Consider the following 20,187-nt stretch of genomic DNA (forward strand, 5'->3'; position numbering starts at 1 on the left):
AAGAAATGATCCCCAGGTGATGTGAAATCATCGTGTTTAAAGGGAGAAGTTAGGAAAGAAAAAGAAAGGTGTCAAAGGTTTATACTGAGTTGTGCGCACGGATGGACACCAGGGTAAGGAAAATGACTTTTATTGACTGACAGGCAGAGATCATGTGCAGCAAGTTCAGGTGATTAAGGACAGGTATTGAAACGAAGACACAACACGTGTATGAATGAGATGGAAACAGTTTAATATGCGAGCGGTAGGAGGACGAGTTTAATTACTTGGGGTCAAATATCCAAGGCAATGAGAGAGAGGTGAAAAAGAGAGCATACAGTGTGGAGTGTCAGGAGTGATTTATAACAGAAAGGCAACAGCAAGAGTGAACGGGAAGATTTACAAGATGGTAGTGAGATCTGCTATGGTGGGTGGTTTGGAGATGTTTTCATTGGGAGTGACCAGAATTGACAGGATTAGAAATGAGTACATCAGAGGGACAGCACAGGCTGAGCGGGTTGGAGACAAAGGTAGAGAGGCAAGGCTGAGATAGTTTGGACATGTGCAGTGGATTGATAGTGGATATAAAATCATAAGTCATACACAAATCCACTCATGTGGTATTTAATATAAGATTTATAGCTTACTGAAAAGACAAGACATTAATATTGACTTTCTAATAAGTTTGAAAAACAATAACAAATGATTTAAAACATGGTATAAATTATACAGCACATTTTCAAATGTATCCAAGTTACTGTAATAACTCTTTTTATATAAGACAAGTCATCAAGTGTAATTTCAATATGTTCTCTCAGTGCAAAAATAACCTGTGATAACCTGCCAAAACTCGTAGAGCTATAGTAGAACCTCACACTATAAAAGGTGCACAGTAGTTTTATTTGCTGTACGTGAATCCACTGGTAATCTCTTCATTATGCCCAGACAATTTGAACATTACTGCACTTCTTGCAGGCCAGCCACTCGGAGCAACTAATTTGCCAGCAGCAACTCACATCCATATACTTCAGTCTCTTGCTCTGCTGTAATAAACTCTTCACTGTTCTAATCGTCACGTCTGTCCGCTGCAGATCAACGTGGCGTACCCGACCGAGCGGCACGAGAGGTGAGCCTGTGGATTCTGCAGAAGCACGCGGCTCATAGTTCTCTGTGCGTAGCACACTCTGTAAAGTGTAGTCCAAGGGGCACGGCAGGGAGACGAGTGAGAGCTTCTCCAGTAAAGGGGAACCGGTCAGGAGACACCTGAGGACCGTCTTCAGGGACATCCAGAACATGGCAGGCTTTATTTGGCTGTGCTCATAGGAGAAACTTCAGGGAGAGACAAAGAAGATGAGGAAAGATCTTTGATAGATTGCCAAAGTCTTGTCTGCTTATCAAAATATAATTTTCTGGCCTCATTTCTTAAGTTTCAAATAATTACTTCCTCTCACTTTATTTTGTTATATGCCACAACACAGATAGGTGCTACCGAGGCAGAAAAAAAGCTTAAAAAGAAGAATATGAACACTATAAAGGCCAGCGTTATCTGTACAATAGGGCCTCTTAAGCCTGGCAGCAAGAATAGACTTGATTTTCCTCTAATGGCATGATTAAATGTCAGATTGATGTGAAACATCATTATGAGCAGCCTACTACAAGAACACACAAAGAAACAGTGTAGAATCTTTACTGACGGGCAATACTTCCTGGTATACCATAAATAGTACCTCAGCAGTAACCTTACCTGAGTGTGAGAGAGCAAAGGTTAGGCAGACGTGGAAGATCTCCATTGTCCTGTTGATCCTCCTCATGTTCTATTTGTAGGAAGGAGGGAGAAGGCTCAGCAGAAATGAGCAGGTCTCTGAGTCTGGGACAGGCCCTGATGACTGGCAGGAGTCTGGTGTAGGAGTTGGTTTTCACCCCTTCAAGTGTAAGAGAAATCAGAGAGGACCCTGCAACTAACAGAGAGGGAAGGAGGTTGTCCAGATTTCCTGGGAATTGGACTGAGAGTCTCTGCATCTGACCGGACCAGGCCTTGAGGCCCGCGGCTAACACAGATACCTTGCTTCCTCCTCTAGTGTTTTCATTACTGTCAACACTCACAGACATGGAGCAAATGCCTGGACATAAACGACCTAAACTATCCAGAGAGTCAAAGGTTAAGCCCTTAACATCCTTCAGTTTCAGGGCAAAGTCTGACTGTGACCGATGTGTCCTTTTTTGCCCTGACTGCCTCTGAGAGCAAGGCGGCCCTTCATCTCTACTTGTATCTTCCTCACTCCCACTCCTATACTCCTCCCATGATATCCCCTCCTCCTCTTCATCCTCATTTTCTCTATCCACTGCTGTTTTTTCTCTCCTCATTCTTAAATTATCCTTGCCCTCCTTGTCCCTTCTTTCCTGCCAAACCTGTTCCAGCTTGGCAACTCCTTCCCTGCTTGTAAACTCATCTGCCAGGCTGAACTCTCTGTGCTCGATGAGGCAGCAGGCCTTTTCTATGCCCTCCATGGCTACTCTTTCCAGGGAGGGGAGCGAGAGAAGGAGGTAGGCTGCAGCAGCCACAGGTTCTTCCTCTTGTACCCCAAACCCAATATCCAGAGCCAGCAGACTGCTGAGGGGAAGAGGAGCCAGGGTTGCAGGAAAGGATGAGGACTGATCAGAGCAGGAAGTGGAAACAGAACTCTGAGCTTTAAAGGGACTGCCTGAGGATGAGCAGAAAGCCCCACCTCCAAGAGGAAGCAATGCACCTGGGGAAAGCAAATGACAGTGGGATACATCTAGATGCCGCAACAAACGGCAACGGTGAGCGATTGTTCTGATTACATGCTTGTCACAGGACATGCCAGTCAGAGAGAGGGAGCGCAAAGCAGGAAGGCCATGGAGGGTTTCGGAAATGACCTTTGAAGGTAGCTGCTGGGCTCCAGACAAATCCAGACTCCTCAAATCCTGAGACAAAAACACAGAAAATTCAGACTCACAATAAATAATCAGACAGAGTAAAAGATGAGACACGGACATGGAAGCGGTGGTTTCTCTCTAACCTGGCAGCGTGCAGCAATGTGAGTGCAGAGGGCTGGGGTGACCAAAGCAGGACAACTTTCCAGAGACAGACCTCGAAGCTGGGGAACCAATAGGAGGTGGAGGGCTGCCCTGGACAACTTCTTTCTGCTGCACAGCAGGCATGTCAGCTCCTCAACCAGTTCACTGGCTACAGGCAGAGTTAAAGAGTAGAAAAAGAAACATCCACAAAGATATCATTAAGACACGTACAGCAGGGGATCACTTATAGTGATTTAATCAAATCTGTGCTGCTGCTTTTTTAAATTTCTCCAGTTATCATTTTTTAATTAACTCACTGAGTAAGTTGAAAGGCCCCATGATGTATCTGAATGAATATTGATCCAGGTAGTTATCGGTATAGTCTTTCACCCACACTTTTTTCATGTTGTCAGCAAGGCTTAGCAGAGACAGCTGCCTCAGTGAAAGGACCGGACCATCTTCATCTGTCCTCCAGCAGTCTCCTGTTCTCTGCCTCCTGCGCCCAGGTCTAGCCTTCGCCCCACCACGTTCAGCCAAAGCCCGAAATAGGGGCATTGTGGGATTTCAGCTGACTTCAGGGCTGAAGTGGTCAAATGCAACAAGTGATGAAGGGTTAAAAGTAGAAATTGCTTTCTTTCATAAATTCATAATGTTGATAAGGAGTTTTAACTCTTATGTAATTTGAATGGTGTCATTAGGATTGAAGTTATTTTACCAACAATGTTAAAAAAAAACCCCATATATAGACACATATAAAACTGACACAGTGCACACACCCCTCCTCTCACCGATCAGCGTTCATATCTAAACATTAAAACATACTAGCTGATGTTAATAACTACTTTAGTGTTCGTGTGTGAATGAGAGTGTGGGTGGTTAACCAAGCTACCAAGGAGTGAGTCCCCTTGTCCTCAAGGCCTGTGCCCCCCAGCTGTGTGGAGTCTTTCATAAACTGTTTATGCTGAGTCTGAGTCTGCAGAGGGTCCCGGTGATGTGGAAGACATCATGCCTCGTCCCTGTACCAAAGACGCCTCGTCCCAGTGGCCCCCAGGATTACAGGCCCGTGGCACTGACCTCCCACATCATGAAGACCCTGGAAAGGCTCATCCTGGACCAGCTGCGACCCATAGTAAGACCACATCTGGATCCCCTTCAGTTCGCTTATCAGCCTCGTCTCGGAACAGAGGACGCCATCATCTACCTGCTCAATCATGTCTACACCCATCTGGACCAGCCGGCGAGCACTGTGAGGGTCATGTTTTTTGACTTTTCCAGTGCTTTCAACACCATCAGGCCGACCCTCCTGGGTGATAAGTTAGCAGCGATGCAGGTGGATGCTTCTCTGGTGTCCTGGATTGTTGATTACCTGACAGGAAGACCACAATATGTACGTCTCCCACAGTGTGTGTCTGACAAGGTGATTAGCAACACAGGGGCACCACAGGGGACTGTCCTCTCCCCCTTCCTCTTCACCCTCTACACCACAGACTTCAGCCACTGCACAGAGACCTGCCATCTTCAGAAGTTTTCTGATGACTCTGCGGTGGTTGGATGCATCAGCAGGGATGATGAGACAGAGTACCGGGCTGTGGTCGACTCCTTTGTCACGTGGTGTGAGCAGAATCATCTGCAGCTCAACGTGGCAAAGACCAAGGAACTGATCGTGGACTTCAGGAAGACCAGGAAACACTTGACCCCTGTTTCAATCCAGGGGGTCAGTGTTGACATTGTGGAGGACTATAAATACCTTGGAGTACACATTGACAATAAACTGGACTGGGCTAAAAACACCACAGCACTTTACAGGAAGGGCCAGAGTCGTCTCTATTTTTTGAGGCGACTGAGGTCCTTCAACATCTGCCGGAAAATGCTGAGGATTTTCTATGAGTCTGTTGTGGCCAGTGCGATCCTCTATGCTGTTGCATGCTGGGGGAGCAGGCTGAGGGTCGCAGATGCCAACAGACTCAATAAACTGATCCGTAAGGCCAGCAATGTTGTGGGGATGGAGCTGGACTCCCTCAAGGTGGTGTCGGAGAGGCGGATGCTGTCCAAGATAAAGACAATGTTGGATAACACCTCCCACCCACTCCATGACATGTTGGTCAGTCACAGGAGCTTGTTCAGTGAGAGACTGAGATTACCGAAAAGCACCACTGAACGACACAGGAAATCATTCCTGCCTGTGGCCATCTCCCTGTACAACGCATCCACTTAACACACTGTTTGCTGCTACAACTACACATGTTTCTTTTCCAAATATTTATAAGTGACTTATGTATGTATGTATGTATGTATGTATATATATGTATATATTGTACTATTCTTAGTTAGCGTATTGTCTGTCTTGTCTTAATGTTGGTTTAAAATGGAGCACTGTAACAAAAAATAATTTCCCCCAGGGATCAATAAGGTATTCTGATTCTGATTCTGATACAGTAAACTGTTAACTATCAGTGCTGCTGTCTAACTAACTCGCCTTTGTAGTTACGGAAAGATTGAAAGGAGCAGAATGTATTGTTTAGAATAGTTTCCAGTGCACTGACACCTACCTGGCAGATGTAACAGTGTGCTGTCTTGTCGTTATGCGAAAACAAAGCACAGTTGTGCCTTGCTCTGACGCTTTCAACACTTCCTGACTGGACGCTCGTCATATGGAACATTTTTCCCTGAGTTTTGTCTCCCAGGAGCACTTCGTGTCAGGTTGCCTGACTCAAGTGAACTTCCCCGGTCTGAAAGTCCAGCGGAAAAAAAGCAGTGCTCGAGACTTCACTGGTAACCCGGTAGGGCTTTCTGAAAAACTTAGGGAGGGACCGAGTGTCACTGAACGTCAAGTTACGTTCAAGGTCAGTGTGAAGTTTCGGAAAAAAATGTTATAAATGCAAATTAACTGATTATTATCACTTTTGTTATCTTATCTGCAAGCAAATTGTCTATGAATGTAATACTAATCATTAATTAAGGCGTTCTGTATTACTCTCAGGAAAAGTCTTTTAATTATGTGCCTGTAAAGTAACTTTAAATGCTGATATTCGTGAATCTTATAAATGAATCTTGAACTGTGTTTAAGATACTTGTTGTTAATTAAAAAGGTTTACAACCTTCCAACATTTACTTATGTTGCAATGCCACGACGCAAAATACGAATACTTTATGTAATACCACTTTGTACCACACGATGGTGCTGCAAGACAATAGTAGGACTGAGTCTACGATTGAGAGGAGTAAATATCGATGTAGGCAATTAAGATAAATAATTGAACTTCCGCTTGTCTTTCTACACAATGTGAGCGCTCAAAAGCTTTCTGCTACAAGTCTCATTCACACAGTCACACATGTATATATTTTATCTATATACCTAAGCACTTTTACCTGAGTGTGTCTGCACTTAGATATCGAAAAAAGCACTTGTATGAACGTGTGTGTGACTGGGTGACTGAGGCTTGTAGTAAAAAGCACTTTAAATGGTCAGCTAGAGTACAAAAGCTCCATAGAAGTCCATTTATCTAACATTCGCACACAAATGAAGCAAGGTTCAATATTTTACCCAGAATGCTTCAAGATCAGCTTTCAGACTGGTGGATGACACGCTCCACCACGTGAGCCGCCCTCCAACCTTACAGTACCTGGTTTCTGAGGTGGGGTCCCATTCAAGTACTAAACAGGCCTGATGCTGCCCAGCCCCTGAGATCAGATTGATGAGATCAGGTGTGCTCAGGTGTTATGGTTGTAAGCTGTAAATCTGTTAAAAGATTTGGGCAACTGGGCTTCCGTGTTCACTGGTGTACCTCATGGATTAGTCAACAGGAGGTTATAGGCCTACATTTATTTCAATTAAATCAATAGAATTAATTGTGCCAGTTTAAGCCATGAACAGGATACCTGAGCATGCACCGTTCAAAACAATCACTAAAGTCTTTTTCACACATAAACCTGAGAAACTGTCTGTAGAATCAGGACCATCCAAAGTGTCACTTTTACATGCACAGCAGGAAAAAAGTCTTATTCAGACTCATTCTCACTCTGGGAAATATTCCATTTGGTTTAGAGACACATGTTTAGACAGCGCCACTGTGGGTGGAGTGCAGACAACCAAGTGGAAAAATATGAAGTGAAACTAAGTTGAATAGAAGTCTTTTTTTTAGACATGAACTTTTTTAAGGTCAAGGTCAAGGTCAAGGTCAGATTTATTTATATAGCACATTTCCAACAGCCGATGCTGCACAAAGTGCTTAACAATAACAATAAAATTAAAAACTACAGTGTAATACAATAATAACAATAGAAACAATAAAATAGAAGAATTGAAACAATACTAACTAATTCAGATAAATCCAAAATGCTTGGGTCATAATGTGTTAAAAGCCAGAGCGTAAAAGTGTGTCTTTAGTAAAGATTTAAATTGCTCAAGAGTTTGAGCAGATCTAATATTAAAGGGGAGACTAATCCAAAGTCTGGGACCTGCCACAGAGAAGGATCTATCACCACGAGATTTGAGGTTAGTCCGTGGAATGGACAACAATAGTTTTGAACTAGATCTCGTGGGTTTTCCTGGAGCATAGGCAGAGAGGAGCTCTGACAAGTAGGGGGGGGCTCGGGCGTTGAGTGACTTAAAAACAAAAAGTAAGAGTTTAAATTGGATCCTGTAGGGGACAGGGAGCCAGTGTAAAGAGGCTAAAATTGGGGTTATATGCTCTCTCCGTTTGGTACCAGTTAGCAGGCGAGCAGCAGCATTTTGAACCATCTGAAGGCGATGGATGGTGGCATGATCTAGGCCATAATACAATGAATTGCAGTAGTCCAATCTGCAAGTAAGAAAAAGGTGGATGATACGCTCGAAGACGTCAGCCGGAAGGTATGGCTTTAGCCTGGCTAGCTGTCTTAGCTGAAAAAAACAGAACTGAACTACTGCACTCACCTGCTTATTCAATTTAAAAGAACCATCAATGTAAACTCCAAGGTTTTTTACATGTGTTTTACAATACGAGGAGAGGGTACCCAACGTGCTGTCGATATGATTGAAATTGCCAAAAATGACAACCTCAGTTTTGTTTTCGTTTAGCTGTAAAAAATTTAATGATAACCACTGTTTAACGTCGTCAAGGCAGCGTAATAAGAGCTGCGGTTGATCTGATCCTGATTTTAAAGGTAGATAAATCTGTAGATCATCCGCAAAGCAATGAAATGAAATGCTGTACCGCGAGAAGATGGAGCCCAATGGCAGCAAATAGAGTGCGAAGAGGGCGGGACCCAAAATAGAGCCTTGAGGAACGCCGTATTTAAGAGGAGCTAATTTGGAGTTGTGGGGGCCCATATTGACATAAAAGAACCTTTCTGTCAAGTAGGAGCGAAACCACTGAAGGGCAGATCCTTTTAGGCCAGCATGCGATTCTAGCCGTGATAACAGGATGTCATGGTCAACCGTGTCGAAAGCTGCTGACAAGTCCAACAGTAAAAGGGCAGCAGGGCTGCCAGAATCCATAGTTAAGAGAATATCGTTAAAAATCCTTAAAAGTGCTGTCTCAGTGCTATGTAATGATTTAAAACCAGATTGAAATTTTTCTGAGATCATATTAGAATCGAGGTGTGCCTGCAACTGTAGATAGACCACTTTCTCCAAAACTTTAGATAGAAAAGGAAGCTTTGAGATGGGCCTGTAATTAGACAGAACAGTTGGGTCCAGGTTTTGTTTTTTAAGAAGAGGCTGAACTACAGCTTGTTTGAAGCATAGTGGGACGCAGCCTGTAGTAAGGGACGTATTAATCAATTTCAGAATAAAAGGGCCAACAATATTAAAAGTGTTTTTGAGCAGACTCGGGGGAAGAGAATCAGAGGGGCAGTGTGATGATCTTAGGCCACTAACTATCGCGGTCAGGCCCTTAAGGGAGACGGGATCAAACTGCTCTAAGACAGCTGAACACACAGGTGGAGGGCTTTGAACTGAGACAACAGACAACGAAACAAGGGCCCTAATCGATAAGATCTTGTTATTGAAAAATGCTAAAAAATCATCGCACATACTTGGTGAAGAAGTAACTCCAGGATTATCACATAAACTAAAAAAGCGATTAAGAATGTTAAAAAGTACCTGAGGCCTATGACCGTTTGCTGATACTAAGTTTGAGACAAATTGTGTTTTTGCAGTTTTTACAGCTTCTTGATAAGCAGAGAGACAAGTCCTTAAAATCTGTAAGGAAACATACAATCTGTCCTTTTTCCATCTCCTTTCAGCGCGTCTGTAGTCGCGTCTGAGGGAGCGGGTGTAATCGTTCAACCACGGTTCTGATGAATTCTTAGCGCGCACAGTTCTGAATGGTGCAATAGAGTCCAAGATATAAGTGCAAGTAGAATGAAGAATAGCCGAAAGGTCCTCAACATTTTTACAATTGGAGTTCAATATTCCAGAGTCCATAAAGGCAGCAGAAAAGGCAGGTGCTGTTAGTACATTAAGCGCTCGCTTTTTGCGCAGTGGGGCGTTCGACTTGTCCATCGAGCAGCGCAGTGTTAGAGTGAACAACACAGGAAGATGATCGGAAATGCGTAATTCGGATATATCCGTGATGCACACTTCCAACCCGTGGGAAAGCACCAAGTCCAGTGTGTGACCTTTTTCGTGCGTGGGACCAGAAACCCACTGGGTCAAGTTAAAGGAATCAATAATATTTAAAAAGTCCTTGACCAAAAATTTCGAATCACAACAGACATGAATATTAAAATCGCCAAGGATCAAAAAGCTGTCGTATTTAAGAGCGATTCCAGCCATAAAATCAGAAAACTCTTTGATAAAATCCTTATTAAACTTGGGAGGGCGATATATAAGGGCACACAGCAGAGGCGCAGCAGGATTAAGGTGTAACTCAAACAGCTGGAGTTCAAAACTAGAAAATGAGTCATGCTGTAATATTTGATGGCAATGAAATCGAGGATTGAACACAGTGGCTAGGCCTCCCCCCCTGCCAGAGGACCGAGGGAGGCTGAAGAATGAGAAATTGGGAGGGACCAGTTCCGAAAACGCTACAGACTCACCGGGTTGGAGCCATGTTTCCGTCAGAAATAGAAAGTCCAACTGTTGTGACTTTATGAAGTCGTTTAATACAAACGTCTTGTTTGCTAATGATCTTACATTTAGCAAGGCCATTTGGAATGTGTAGATCCTAGCATCGGACGCTCCAGCTCGGTTAAGTGTGCGAAGATTTCTGTGGTCCACACCGCATCCACGGGTCCGAGGCCGCTTAACTTGAGGGTAGGCATGTGAGAGCATCTCTGCTACTTTGCTTGCAGCTATTAGCTCAGTTGAAGAAAGTTGCTCAGTTTATGGGCTGAAAGATTTTGCTCTTTTCAACAAATCATTCACAAATAACACAACACCACCTCATCAAGTTAATTGTATTGCTGTTTTGTTGTATGTTTACAATGGGTGAAATAAAAACGCTGTTTCTGTTTTGTTTTGTTTACTTTTTTTCAGATAAAAGTGCTTTATGATGCTTTTATACTGTAACTGTTCCGACTACCGTTTTCTCCCACGAGTGGCTGTGAATTTTAGCGTGACATCTTCTGTTTTATGGGACGTTTAAAAAAAAAAAAAAAAAAGAGAAGAAGCCTTGATGTCAGTAGGACATGCCACTACAGCCAGCTTCATGTCTCCAGGCTGTCTCTCCCAGACTGTATAAAATTGCTAATTGAAGGATGTGTAAGCTGCCTGTTTTGCTGGAAAGAAGGGCCAGTGTGTATTTTTTTTATTCCACAAAAAATAAATTGATAACTGCAAATTAAATATCAAAAGAAATCAATACAATCTTGGCGTCATTCTTTATTTCAATCACAGATGATGTCACACATCAAAGACAAGCAAGTTTGCAAGACTTGACTTTTATTACAGTGCGATAAAAAATTAGCAGTTAAAAAAAATTAGACTTGTCTTAAATACAAGTATTAAAGCTAATACATATTATGCAATAAGTTCAAATTATTATTCTCTTCATTCCCTAACAGCTGAAAAAGTCTGTTACAGTAACCTATACATAGTCTGTTTGAACTATAACTGGCAGCACTGACACACTGAAAATATTCTCAGTGAATTAAAGCTGACTATGGATTTGTATGACCACCAGGTAAGTTAGTAACAAAAAAGTTTGGAAATGTTTCATTTTATCGTATATATGTATAGAAAAAGTCTCACAATTTAAAATGTAAGACCTCAGTTAAGAGCTTTCTATTAAGCAGCAAAACCCCAGTTCCCAAAAAGATGGGACTCTATGTAAAAACCCATATTTAAATTACAATAAAATACAGAAAACATATCAAATGTTTAAAATGAGAAAATGTACGATTTTATGAATAAATCTTGGTTGATTATGAATATGACATCAGCAGCACGTCTCAAAACAGTGAGCAGAGGACAAGAAAAGGCTGGAAAGGTAAGTGGTACTAAAAAGAAACAGCATGGTTTCATAGTAGAAGAATCTGGGTGGATGCTTTAGCTGCACAAGCATTAAAAATTGGAGCATCAACCACTGAAGATAATCGGGTCAGGCACTGCAGTGGCACACTGAGCATCTTTAAATCACAAGCACAAAACTTCGTGGACAATTGTGACACTGAAACATCAACCCGCAATAGAAAACTAGTATTTAAAACTTCTCCAGGATTTAAAAAAAAAAAAAAAATTTAAGGAAGAAGTTTAAATAATAAGCATGATGACTTTGTGAACAAATGGAAGATTTAAAAAAGTGCTTTGTTAATCAGAGAGTGGTGGTGCATTAGTAGTAGGCAAAAATGACACACACCTGGCTCTCTTCTGGCAACAACCGTCTAAAAAAGTGCAAAGTTCAGTTATTAAATCCCTTATTCTCCTTTTTACAATGTAGCAGTTATGTTTAAAGACTCATGCAGCAGACTGTATTCCAGCTCAGGTTACCACTGGGCTTGTGTGAATTGAAATACAGTCTCTGTTTTATGCTCTGATTAATTCAATTTTGTCTCTTTTGCAGGCACAGGGTTGATTTCTGTCGTGTTGGATATCCTGGACCTGTATTTTAGGCTGTGAGACAGGTACAGTTGTATTTATTCTGTGATCGGCACCACCCTCCTGCCAGCTACAAACACCTCCACGATGTTACGATCATCACCTGACACAGAAAAAGAAAGGGAGATAAGCATAAAGCAAATGGCTCGTAACTAGGGATGGGTACCGGTATCCGGTGCCATCTGACATAAACGGTAGTAACCAGACCGAAAAGCAGCGAACATTTCGGTGCTTTTTTTCCTGAGCTGTGAAACACTTTAGATTCTAGCCAATCATTTTACGTTTCCGAGGATAGTAGGCGGGCCCAGGTACGTACGTTCTTTTAGAGCAGAGCTACAGATTAAAAATGCCCAAGGCGAAGCGGTCAAAGTCTGTCTGTACTTCACAGCAAAATATGCAAACTCAGCAGCCTGCAACAAGTGCTTTAAGCTGATACTGTCAAAGGAGGTAACTCCTCAAATCCGATGAAACACCTGGCGACGCATAGCGTTTTTTTTTTAAAGCCGAGAAATGCGCCGTATTTGATAGCTTGCTGCGAGACCTCACACCGTGCACATCTACTGCGGGTGTGGTGCCTGTTATCGGATTCGGAGTTTGCAACATCCCCAGAGAACCCGAAGAGTAGAGTCCTGGCCCCTAGCCCTGCCAGTGTAGCAGAAATGATGACGGATGATGATGGCAGCAGCAGCCGTTCTTCTCTGCGTGAGTAGCTTAATGTTGTTTGTGTGTAATTTACGCTGAGTAGGCTAACCACGTTATTACATTAATGCACGTAAGGTGAACTAGCAAACACCGTCATAGCTACATGCAGCTGTCCTCTTGTTTGATGGCAGATACTCCCTTCACCCTGGCCAAAAAGGCTAAAATGACCAAAGAAAAAGTGGAAAACAGTTAAACACGAGAAGTTTTTGGACAAAGTTTGTGTTTTTTCCATTGATTAAGCACTGCCTCCAGCCAAGAGTGACACCATATATGCCCCATAGCTGCAGAAAAGGCACACATTGTTATCTTTTTACAAAAAAAAAACAAAAAAAAAACAAAAAAAACAGCTGAACATGAGAGGTTTTTGGACCAATTTTGTGTTCTCCATTCTTTAAGCACCGGCACCGTTTCAAAAGTACCGGTTTGGCACCGGTATCGGATAAAACGTAAACGATACCCATCCCTACTCGTAACACATCAAAGTCACATTAAACTGAGATTTTCTGGAGCAAAAAGAAAGTGACACTCACCCAAATTCAAGAATTTTTCCAAAAGAATCTGAAATTCAAGATATTATAGATTATTGTGAGACTCCAATTAGAGTTTATTTAGTTAGTTTGTTTTGCTTTAATTCATTCATTTCAACCAATTTAGACCAACCTTTGGTTCCTCGTCCTGGATGAGATCGATAGGCCCACCCTCAGCAGCTACATTAATCCTCAGGGCATCAAAGTCTTTGCCAACTTCAAAGTTCCCTGTTTGGTCATCTAAGGACAAGGCTACAGAAAGACAGGCATAATAAATAAACAGTTTCTTAATGTGGGGACAGTTAGTTCATCAAAAAGATGAGATATATGACTACATAGCTACTGAGCACATGCCTATTACTATTTCTGTTATCATAATAGTGCTAATCATAATGTTTACTAAAGAACTTCTAGTTTTGAATGGCTTACCCTGACTGCCTCCCAGTGTGGCTATTCTGAACACCTCCTCAAAACTGAGTGTTTTGTATTTTGGGTCCTGGATGGTCAAGACTTTAGATGCATCCAGAGCTCTCCTCACAGCATCGAGCATAGAGGCGGAGTAGCCTCCAGCCACATCTGGTACAGCACCACAGACACAGACAGGACAGGGCAATGAAAAAATATGAAAAGCAGCCACTTGGTTTGTCAGGATTTCCAGGACGGCGTTGTCAGGTTTTCCCTATAATCGTAAAAACGTTTTGAACATTTGCTGTGGCACCATTCTAGTGTTAGTGTGTGACATCACTGATTCCTGGATCTTTTCCTTATTATTCCCCACCACTTCGTGCTGCAGCAAAAGCATCTATTAAATCAAAAGTTTTATCAACTTTGAGCTTAACTTCACACCTTTAAGCTGAGCTGGATTCTGAAGCTCCCAGTTGTATAATAAAACTTTAAAGTGATTGTTGCTGAAGATTAGTTAATTAATAACAATGTGCACTAGTGTGGGCCAGAGTTTACAAAAGCTTAATCATCACACATCATTTTATGACTTCCTTATGGTGTGAATTGGTCTGTTTGCAAAATTAAAACTGTGTTCACACTTGCTCTGCTCTCCCACCTGTTCCCAGCCCCAACTTTACTTTGTGTTTCAGGACGTTGCGGACATTTAACACTCCACTGCACAACCTGGATAGATGGTGAGAGAGAGAGAGATGACAATCAAACTCATTCATTATGTAAAACTTCATAGACTTTATTTCATGGCTCTTGGTCAGATATGGTTCTAGAAACCATAAAGTACTTACGAAAAGTTGGAATTGGGACAGTGGGACAAAGAGGCTCCAGTCTCTCTGAACAGAGCCAACTCTTCATCACTGAGGTGGCACCCGTGGGCCATCACTGTCTGTGAATCACCCCATCATTAATAGTGTCAGTGGTTGTAAGTATTTATATAATGTTTTGTGTAAAAATGTCTGATCGTGTGCAGGCAGGAGTGTACTAACCTTGTCAGTTAGCAGGTTGTGTTTGCGATAGACATCTGTGTAAGACTCTGATTCGGGAAACAGCTCCTTTACAAGCTTTACTTCCTCATGAGTTTCACTGATATGACTCTGACAATGAAGAAACACATCAGATATTCAAGTGATAGCTTAAGAAAACCTCTGACAAAAGCTCTAGCATTCAGATTGAGTGGCAGCACAGTTGCTGCATTACGCCAAACATGTATGTGTGCATTTTACCTCATCGTCCCAACGTTACATTGTCTCTTTGGAATACAAGTCTCCTGCAGACATAGCCTAGTTTGACTCACCTGAATGTGCAGGTTGTTATTTTTAGCGATTTCTCCCAGCTGCTCGAGCAACGCTCCTGTGCAGGATGGAGCGAAACGGGGAGTCACCACAGGCTTCACTAAAGGGTACTGCCCTCAGAGGACGGAAGGAGAGACTATCAGAAAACGTATTTTTTCTAATATCTTTGAAAAGTCCTGTTTATTGTATTAAAGAATCTTACCTTTTTCTCCAGAAGCTCTTTAATGAACCTTCAGAGAGCAAATTAACAATGTAGTTTATTTATCTGTGGCAGATACATTTACTGATATCAAAAATTATCTATTTTTGCAACTGAAACTTGTGCTGAGAACAGATCTGCTGGTAATCATGTGTACTGAAGCACAACTGGCATATTTGTGTGATTTAATGTCATATATTTTGTTTTCATGTGTGATTCTGTTAAATTGGGACCTTAAAATTTTAATTCAGGGAAAGATCCTAAGTAGAATTAGATTCAAGGTTATGCCATAAGGGAGCATCCCTTACATTAAGGTTCTGGTTTTCTTAAAGCTCCGACCTCAACCCCATTGAGAATTTGTGGACTACGCTCAAAAGCAGAGTTTGTGCAGGAAACACAGGAACTCTACCAGTTGGTCAAATATTCAGCCAGAATCATGCCAGAAGACTATGGTTGAGGTGCAACTTGCTAAGTGTATTTATATATTTGAAACCGTATGTAATATTTTGACGCTGTGTTGATTACTGAAAATCCCATGTAAATCTAAACTTTTGGAACCTATTCTTGGCTTTTACACTCATCAAAGATGTGTGCTGTACAATCATTCCACCACAGAAAACAATCAGTTAAAAAAGACCATGGCAGCCAAGCCCATGAGTTTATGTTGACTTTTGACCACAATTACAACCAAACAGGTGATACCTTCACTGTTCTTTTCCACTACTGAAAAAGTATTTCTTTTTACCATATAGTGTTGACATGTCTGTCTATGATATCAGATTAACTCCCACAAAAAAAAAAAAAAAATTTGTAACACATTTGGCATCAATCTGGAAAAATCTGTATCAGGGTCTCTGACATAAAGGCTTAAAGCTTAACTGCCTCTTTTACGATCCAGACTAAATAATTACAAAGTAACCAAACCTGTTCTGTCATGGAATATCTTTACATTGAAAGAACATTGTAACACAACATCTGCTTTACGGTATTAAGCATCTAATACCTACCGACAGGTCTCGTCTTGAGAGTCCTGCAAGGTCTCTTTGTAATGTTTCACACAATCGTTCCTGTCCATGCACACCTTGCCAACCAAAGCACGCTGTCCAAAGTCATCTGCAAGAAAGGCATCAGTGAGTAAACAGGAACATAAGTAAACATTCATCCTTTCAAAGCTGTTACTGAGTATTTGATTTAATTAGATTTTTGAGGACAAAGCTCAGTCATTGTCAACTCATGTTAAATGAAGAGTATTTGTGCAGTTGCGATGCTCACATATAATAAACAGCCTCCGTAATGTCACCTGTGTGTCCTTGAAAGGCCCTACACATGTCAGAGTAAAATCTTGTTCTAACTCCTTATGCCAGTCATCTGATATAAATGCACGCAGAGCCATTTTCTAAATAAATATTGTGTAATGTGGAAGTTAGTGCATTTTAGTGCTAAACGGGTTCAGCAGCACCGCTTGCAATAATATGGCTTTTTGTTTTGATAGGACTAAAGATAGTTTAGGTCAGTCGTTCAGTTAGCACGACACCAGAGGCCTGATACGGAGGCAGCTAAGTGAAATAATTAGGAATACTCCTGCTACCAGGCTGAGTTTATCCCAGAGATGTACTGTTTGCAACCATTAAAAAATGCTTTGTTAAACAGATTATTGTGCTGTAAAATCCTCAGGTGATCAGGTTACAGAAGTTAGGATGTAAGACGGTTGAAAAACTGCACTTTCTTTTACATCCCATCGTTAGACAGCTGCATTATTTTTCATCCATGGACATGCCCACACGTGATTTAAGCTTTCTAGGTGTGTCTCGTCTTTGCTTGTTTATTATCTGTGTATATAAGATGGAAAAATTTCTATTTCCCCCTGTAAAGTGAAGTGAATGACTTCTATGGGATGATGACGCTACTGCTCACTTGATATATGACCTCAGTAAACATTTGCCTAGTTTGTTTATGTTCTCGATCACAAGTTTCAAGCCCATACAACAGAACATGATGTTCTTTTAATAAATGGCCCTCTCAATTACGGAGAACAATATTACACATTGTGGCATGCTTTAGGGTGTAGCTTGATAGGCTAGTCACTACAAATCTCAGATCTACACCTCTGTTGTCAGGTGTGGTTTCATAACTCTAAAATTATGTGGTCCAGCTATGATAAAACATTTTGTGTCTGATCTGTCGGAAAAACTATATCGCTGTATCCGAGCTTGAACCTGGACTGAACAAATTGGTTTGTTGCAAGTATATTCTTAAGCTTTTCTCATGTCAAATGTACGGTTTGGAAATACTCCAACTTGCCTATACACAAGCACATGCCTCTGTTCAACAGTTCAGAGTTCAAAGTTAAGAGTTCAATGCCCCTGATTGCACAAAATGACTCTGTAAAGTTGCCAATAACAGGGTTTGATGCGTTGGGGTTACATCATTACAAATTCATGTGCGTGTGTGTTCAGTGTTATATAATATGACAGGAACAAGATAAAGCTAGGGTATAAAGGTGAAGGACCATTTCTCTGCAGTGTTTATGAAACATATCGTTAGAGTGAAGAAAGGCAAGAAAAAAATTAAATAACTGAGTCTGAGTCAAAGCATCATAACATACTGCACATGATGATGATTGTAAAGAAGTGAGACAAACTAGTATTCTGATGATTTTTAGGCACTTTTATATTATTAGCACAGCCTTCAGTAAAGTCCGCTTCCTTATCTTGTCATCTTAAATTATGGAAAATTTAAAAATATCATCGTAGCTTATTACACATAAAAAACAAATGTGATATACATTTAAAGAATTAAGAGGCCTACTGTAATGCTTCAAAATAAACATTCAGCTCAAAGTGTGTGTTTGTGCATGTGTTTTAGTATAAGACATCTTACTTGCAATCTGGCCCAGCAAAAGAGAAGCTTCAGTGTGAATCGTAGCAAAGTAGCATGCAGTCGTTGTTCCATTTCTCAGAGTTCTTCTCTGTAAAGCACAGGGATCATATCACAGGATTAAGACCAAATCAACACTTCTGAGACCCTTAACTCACAGGCTGAGTCACAATCCGATTTCTTTTTTGGCTTGTTGAATGTCTTTAATCAACAACTTTGAACTGATGCAAATGTTCAAAGTTTCACATCAAGAAATAAGTGTCCAAAGTCACTTGTCTCTTGATGTTGGCAAACTCACCACTATTTGAGTGTAGACCTTGCGGGCGAACTCCAAGTCCTTGAAGCATGACTCCACAGGAAAGGTGTAAGCATTAAGCCACTGCAGTAACGGCATGTCCAATGCGGTGCCAGCGTAGCTGTACTGTGATGCATGGATGTGGGTATCTACAAGTCCTGGCATGAAGAACTCACTAGAATGAAGCAAGCCAAAAAAAAACTGCTTTATGACATATGAAAGAAATCACTTTCTTCCAATACAAGATGAGCATCCATCTATCCATCCATTTTCTTTATATCTATATGTGTGACAATATAATGCAAACAAGCTCTGATTTACTATAATGACATCAAGATTATATAATAAACTTACTGTTGTGCCAGCTGAGTGATGTCAGATGTTTTGAATCCAAAGGTCTGGGACAGTTTTTCTAACTCCTTGCCTTTCCTAATAAAAGCAATCTGACCGCAGAATGTAAATTAGACCGGGGTTAAAAGCATACATGCAGAAAGGTGTTTGTAATTAAGCAAGCTGAGAGAACTGAGAGCTTAGGGGGAGGCTTTGGAAGAAAATAGACAGCTGTATATTTTTAATACGTTTGCTTAAAATGTATTTTCATCAACAGTTTACGAACATATTCCTTTGTCCACAACAACCGAGACCAGAATCTATTATGGATTTAAAAAAATTCATATTAAAAGTTATATATCTTTTTTTTTTTATTAGACACGTTGTAATCAGGCAGGTGCACTGTAGGCGTCTATTTATAATATAAAGTGTTCTGTACCAGGGGGTTTACTGTTGGCCATGCTGCCAAAGTTGCTCAGCAACAGCTAATTATATGAGAAAATTAAAATAGCCTAGCCTGTTATACCAGATTTACGCCCTAAAGCCTGATTTACCCCTTTGTCAGTTAAAAAATAGTCATCAAGATATTTATCAAATGTAAAACGCAAACAATGTATTCTGGAATTCCACAAACCTTTCCCTGTGCATCCACTCCCAGGAGCGCATCTTTCAGGATCTGTAGCGCCGTTTGCTGAGTCGAGTGGACAAACGTGCCCCTGTAGACGAAGGCTATTGCAGTGTCGGCTCGGTCGGAGTTCGCCATTTCTTCTCCATGTAAGTCGCGGTGCAGCAGTGAGATACAGCGGGATCGAGTCGGGTATTTGTCCTCTGCCAGTGCCAAACACCACCTGACGGCAGAGGTCTTGAGCAGCCAATGAGAGGACAGGGTGTGCATGTCGGGATCGTCCCGTCTATATGTTATAACACTTGTAACGTGTGATCTGATAAGCTTAAGGATGAATTTCATGTTTTGCCTTTGTTATCCTGGCTTAGTATGAGGTGCGTAATGCAAAGTATCAAAGTTATCCACGAGTCAATGCTTTCTGCTGAATAGTAAACTTTGTAGTGGTCAAGGTTTCTAAAAAGAAACATGACCACTCAGAAATCAGCGCAAAAGACAGAAAAAGCTCGCACTTTCCGTCGTTTCTTTTGCGCAAATTTAGACGTAAGCATATATACAGGGAGTGCAGAATTATTAGGCAAATGAGTATTTTGTCCACATCATCCTCTTCATGCATGTTGTCTTACTCCAAGCTGTATAGGCTCGAAAGCCTACCACCAATTAAGCATATTAGGTGATGTGCATCTCTGTAATGAGAAGGGGTGTGGTCTAATGACATCAACACCCTATATCAGGTGTGCATAATTATTAGGCAACGTCCTTTCCTTTGGCAAAATGGGTCAAAAGAAGGACTTGACGGGCTCAGAAAAGTCAAAAATAGTGAGATATCTTGCAGAGGGATGCA

The 20,187-nt window shown here is 41.4% G+C and overlaps 2 protein-coding genes across 2 annotated transcripts; both read right to left on the reverse strand.

Annotated features, from left to right (window-relative positions):
- Nucleotides 1-128: 128 nt before the first annotated feature.
- On the reverse strand, nucleotides 129-5,810 carry LOC146562350 (uncharacterized). Its single transcript, XM_085294030.1, has 5 exons — nucleotides 5,568-5,810; nucleotides 3,336-3,598; nucleotides 3,021-3,187; nucleotides 1,724-2,925; nucleotides 129-1,308 (listed from the first exon to the last, which is right to left on the reverse strand). The coding sequence occupies exons 2-5, from the start codon at nucleotides 3,571-3,573 to the stop codon at nucleotides 915-917; spliced, it is 2,001 nt and encodes a 666-aa protein (XP_085150156.1). The 5' UTR covers nucleotides 3,574-3,598; nucleotides 5,568-5,810; the 3' UTR covers nucleotides 129-914.
- Nucleotides 5,811-10,797: 4,987 nt separating this feature from the next.
- Nucleotides 10,798-19,547, reverse strand: gda (guanine deaminase). The gene is made up of 14 exons (XM_085294034.1): nucleotides 19,356-19,547; nucleotides 18,746-18,834; nucleotides 18,395-18,566; nucleotides 18,100-18,187; nucleotides 16,227-16,332; nucleotides 15,223-15,250; nucleotides 15,023-15,130; nucleotides 14,715-14,822; nucleotides 14,517-14,614; nucleotides 14,330-14,397; nucleotides 13,699-13,845; nucleotides 13,403-13,521; nucleotides 13,273-13,300; nucleotides 10,798-12,143 (listed from the first exon to the last, which is right to left on the reverse strand). The coding sequence occupies exons 1-14, from the start codon at nucleotides 19,482-19,484 to the stop codon at nucleotides 12,079-12,081; spliced, it is 1,353 nt and encodes a 450-aa protein (XP_085150160.1). The 5' UTR covers nucleotides 19,485-19,547; the 3' UTR covers nucleotides 10,798-12,078.
- Between the last annotated feature and the right edge of the window lie 640 nt (nucleotides 19,548-20,187).

Source organism: Mchenga conophoros, linkage group LG12 (assembly GCF_057382185.1).
Source record: "Mchenga conophoros isolate Kocher_MC1m ecotype Shallow Benthic linkage group LG12, M_conophoros_male_GT1.1, whole genome shotgun sequence".
NCBI classification, from domain to species: domain Eukaryota; kingdom Metazoa; phylum Chordata; class Actinopteri; order Cichliformes; family Cichlidae; genus Mchenga; species Mchenga conophoros.

What these genes read in the sequence shown, in the direction of transcription:
- gda (XM_085294034.1), bottom strand. Translation starts at nt 19,484, where the DNA reads ATGGCGAACTCCGACCGAGCCGACACTGCAATAGCCTTCGTCTACAGG. An exon ending in TTTGCTGGGCCAGATTGCAA is followed by an intron (nt 16,333 to 18,099) that starts GTAAGATGTCTT and finishes CCTTTCTTGCAG; the next exon opens with ATGACTTTGGACAGCGTGCT. An exon ending in TGTCCCAATTCCAACTTTTC is followed by an intron (nt 14,398 to 14,516) that starts GTAAGTACTTTA and finishes CCATCTATCCAG; the next exon opens with GTTGTGCAGTGGAGTGTTAA.
- LOC146562350 (XM_085294030.1), bottom strand. Translation starts at nt 3,573, where the DNA reads ATGCCCCTATTTCGGGCTTTGGCTGAACGTGGTGGGGCGAAGGCTAGA. An exon ending in GGGGCCTTTCAACTTACTCA is followed by an intron (nt 3,188 to 3,335) that starts GTGAGTTAATTA and finishes CTCTGCCTGTAG; the next exon opens with CCAGTGAACTGGTTGAGGAG. An exon ending in CTTTGCTCTCTCACACTCAG is followed by an intron (nt 1,309 to 1,723) that starts GTAAGGTTACTG and finishes CTCTCCCTGAAG; the next exon opens with TTTCTCCTATGAGCACAGCC.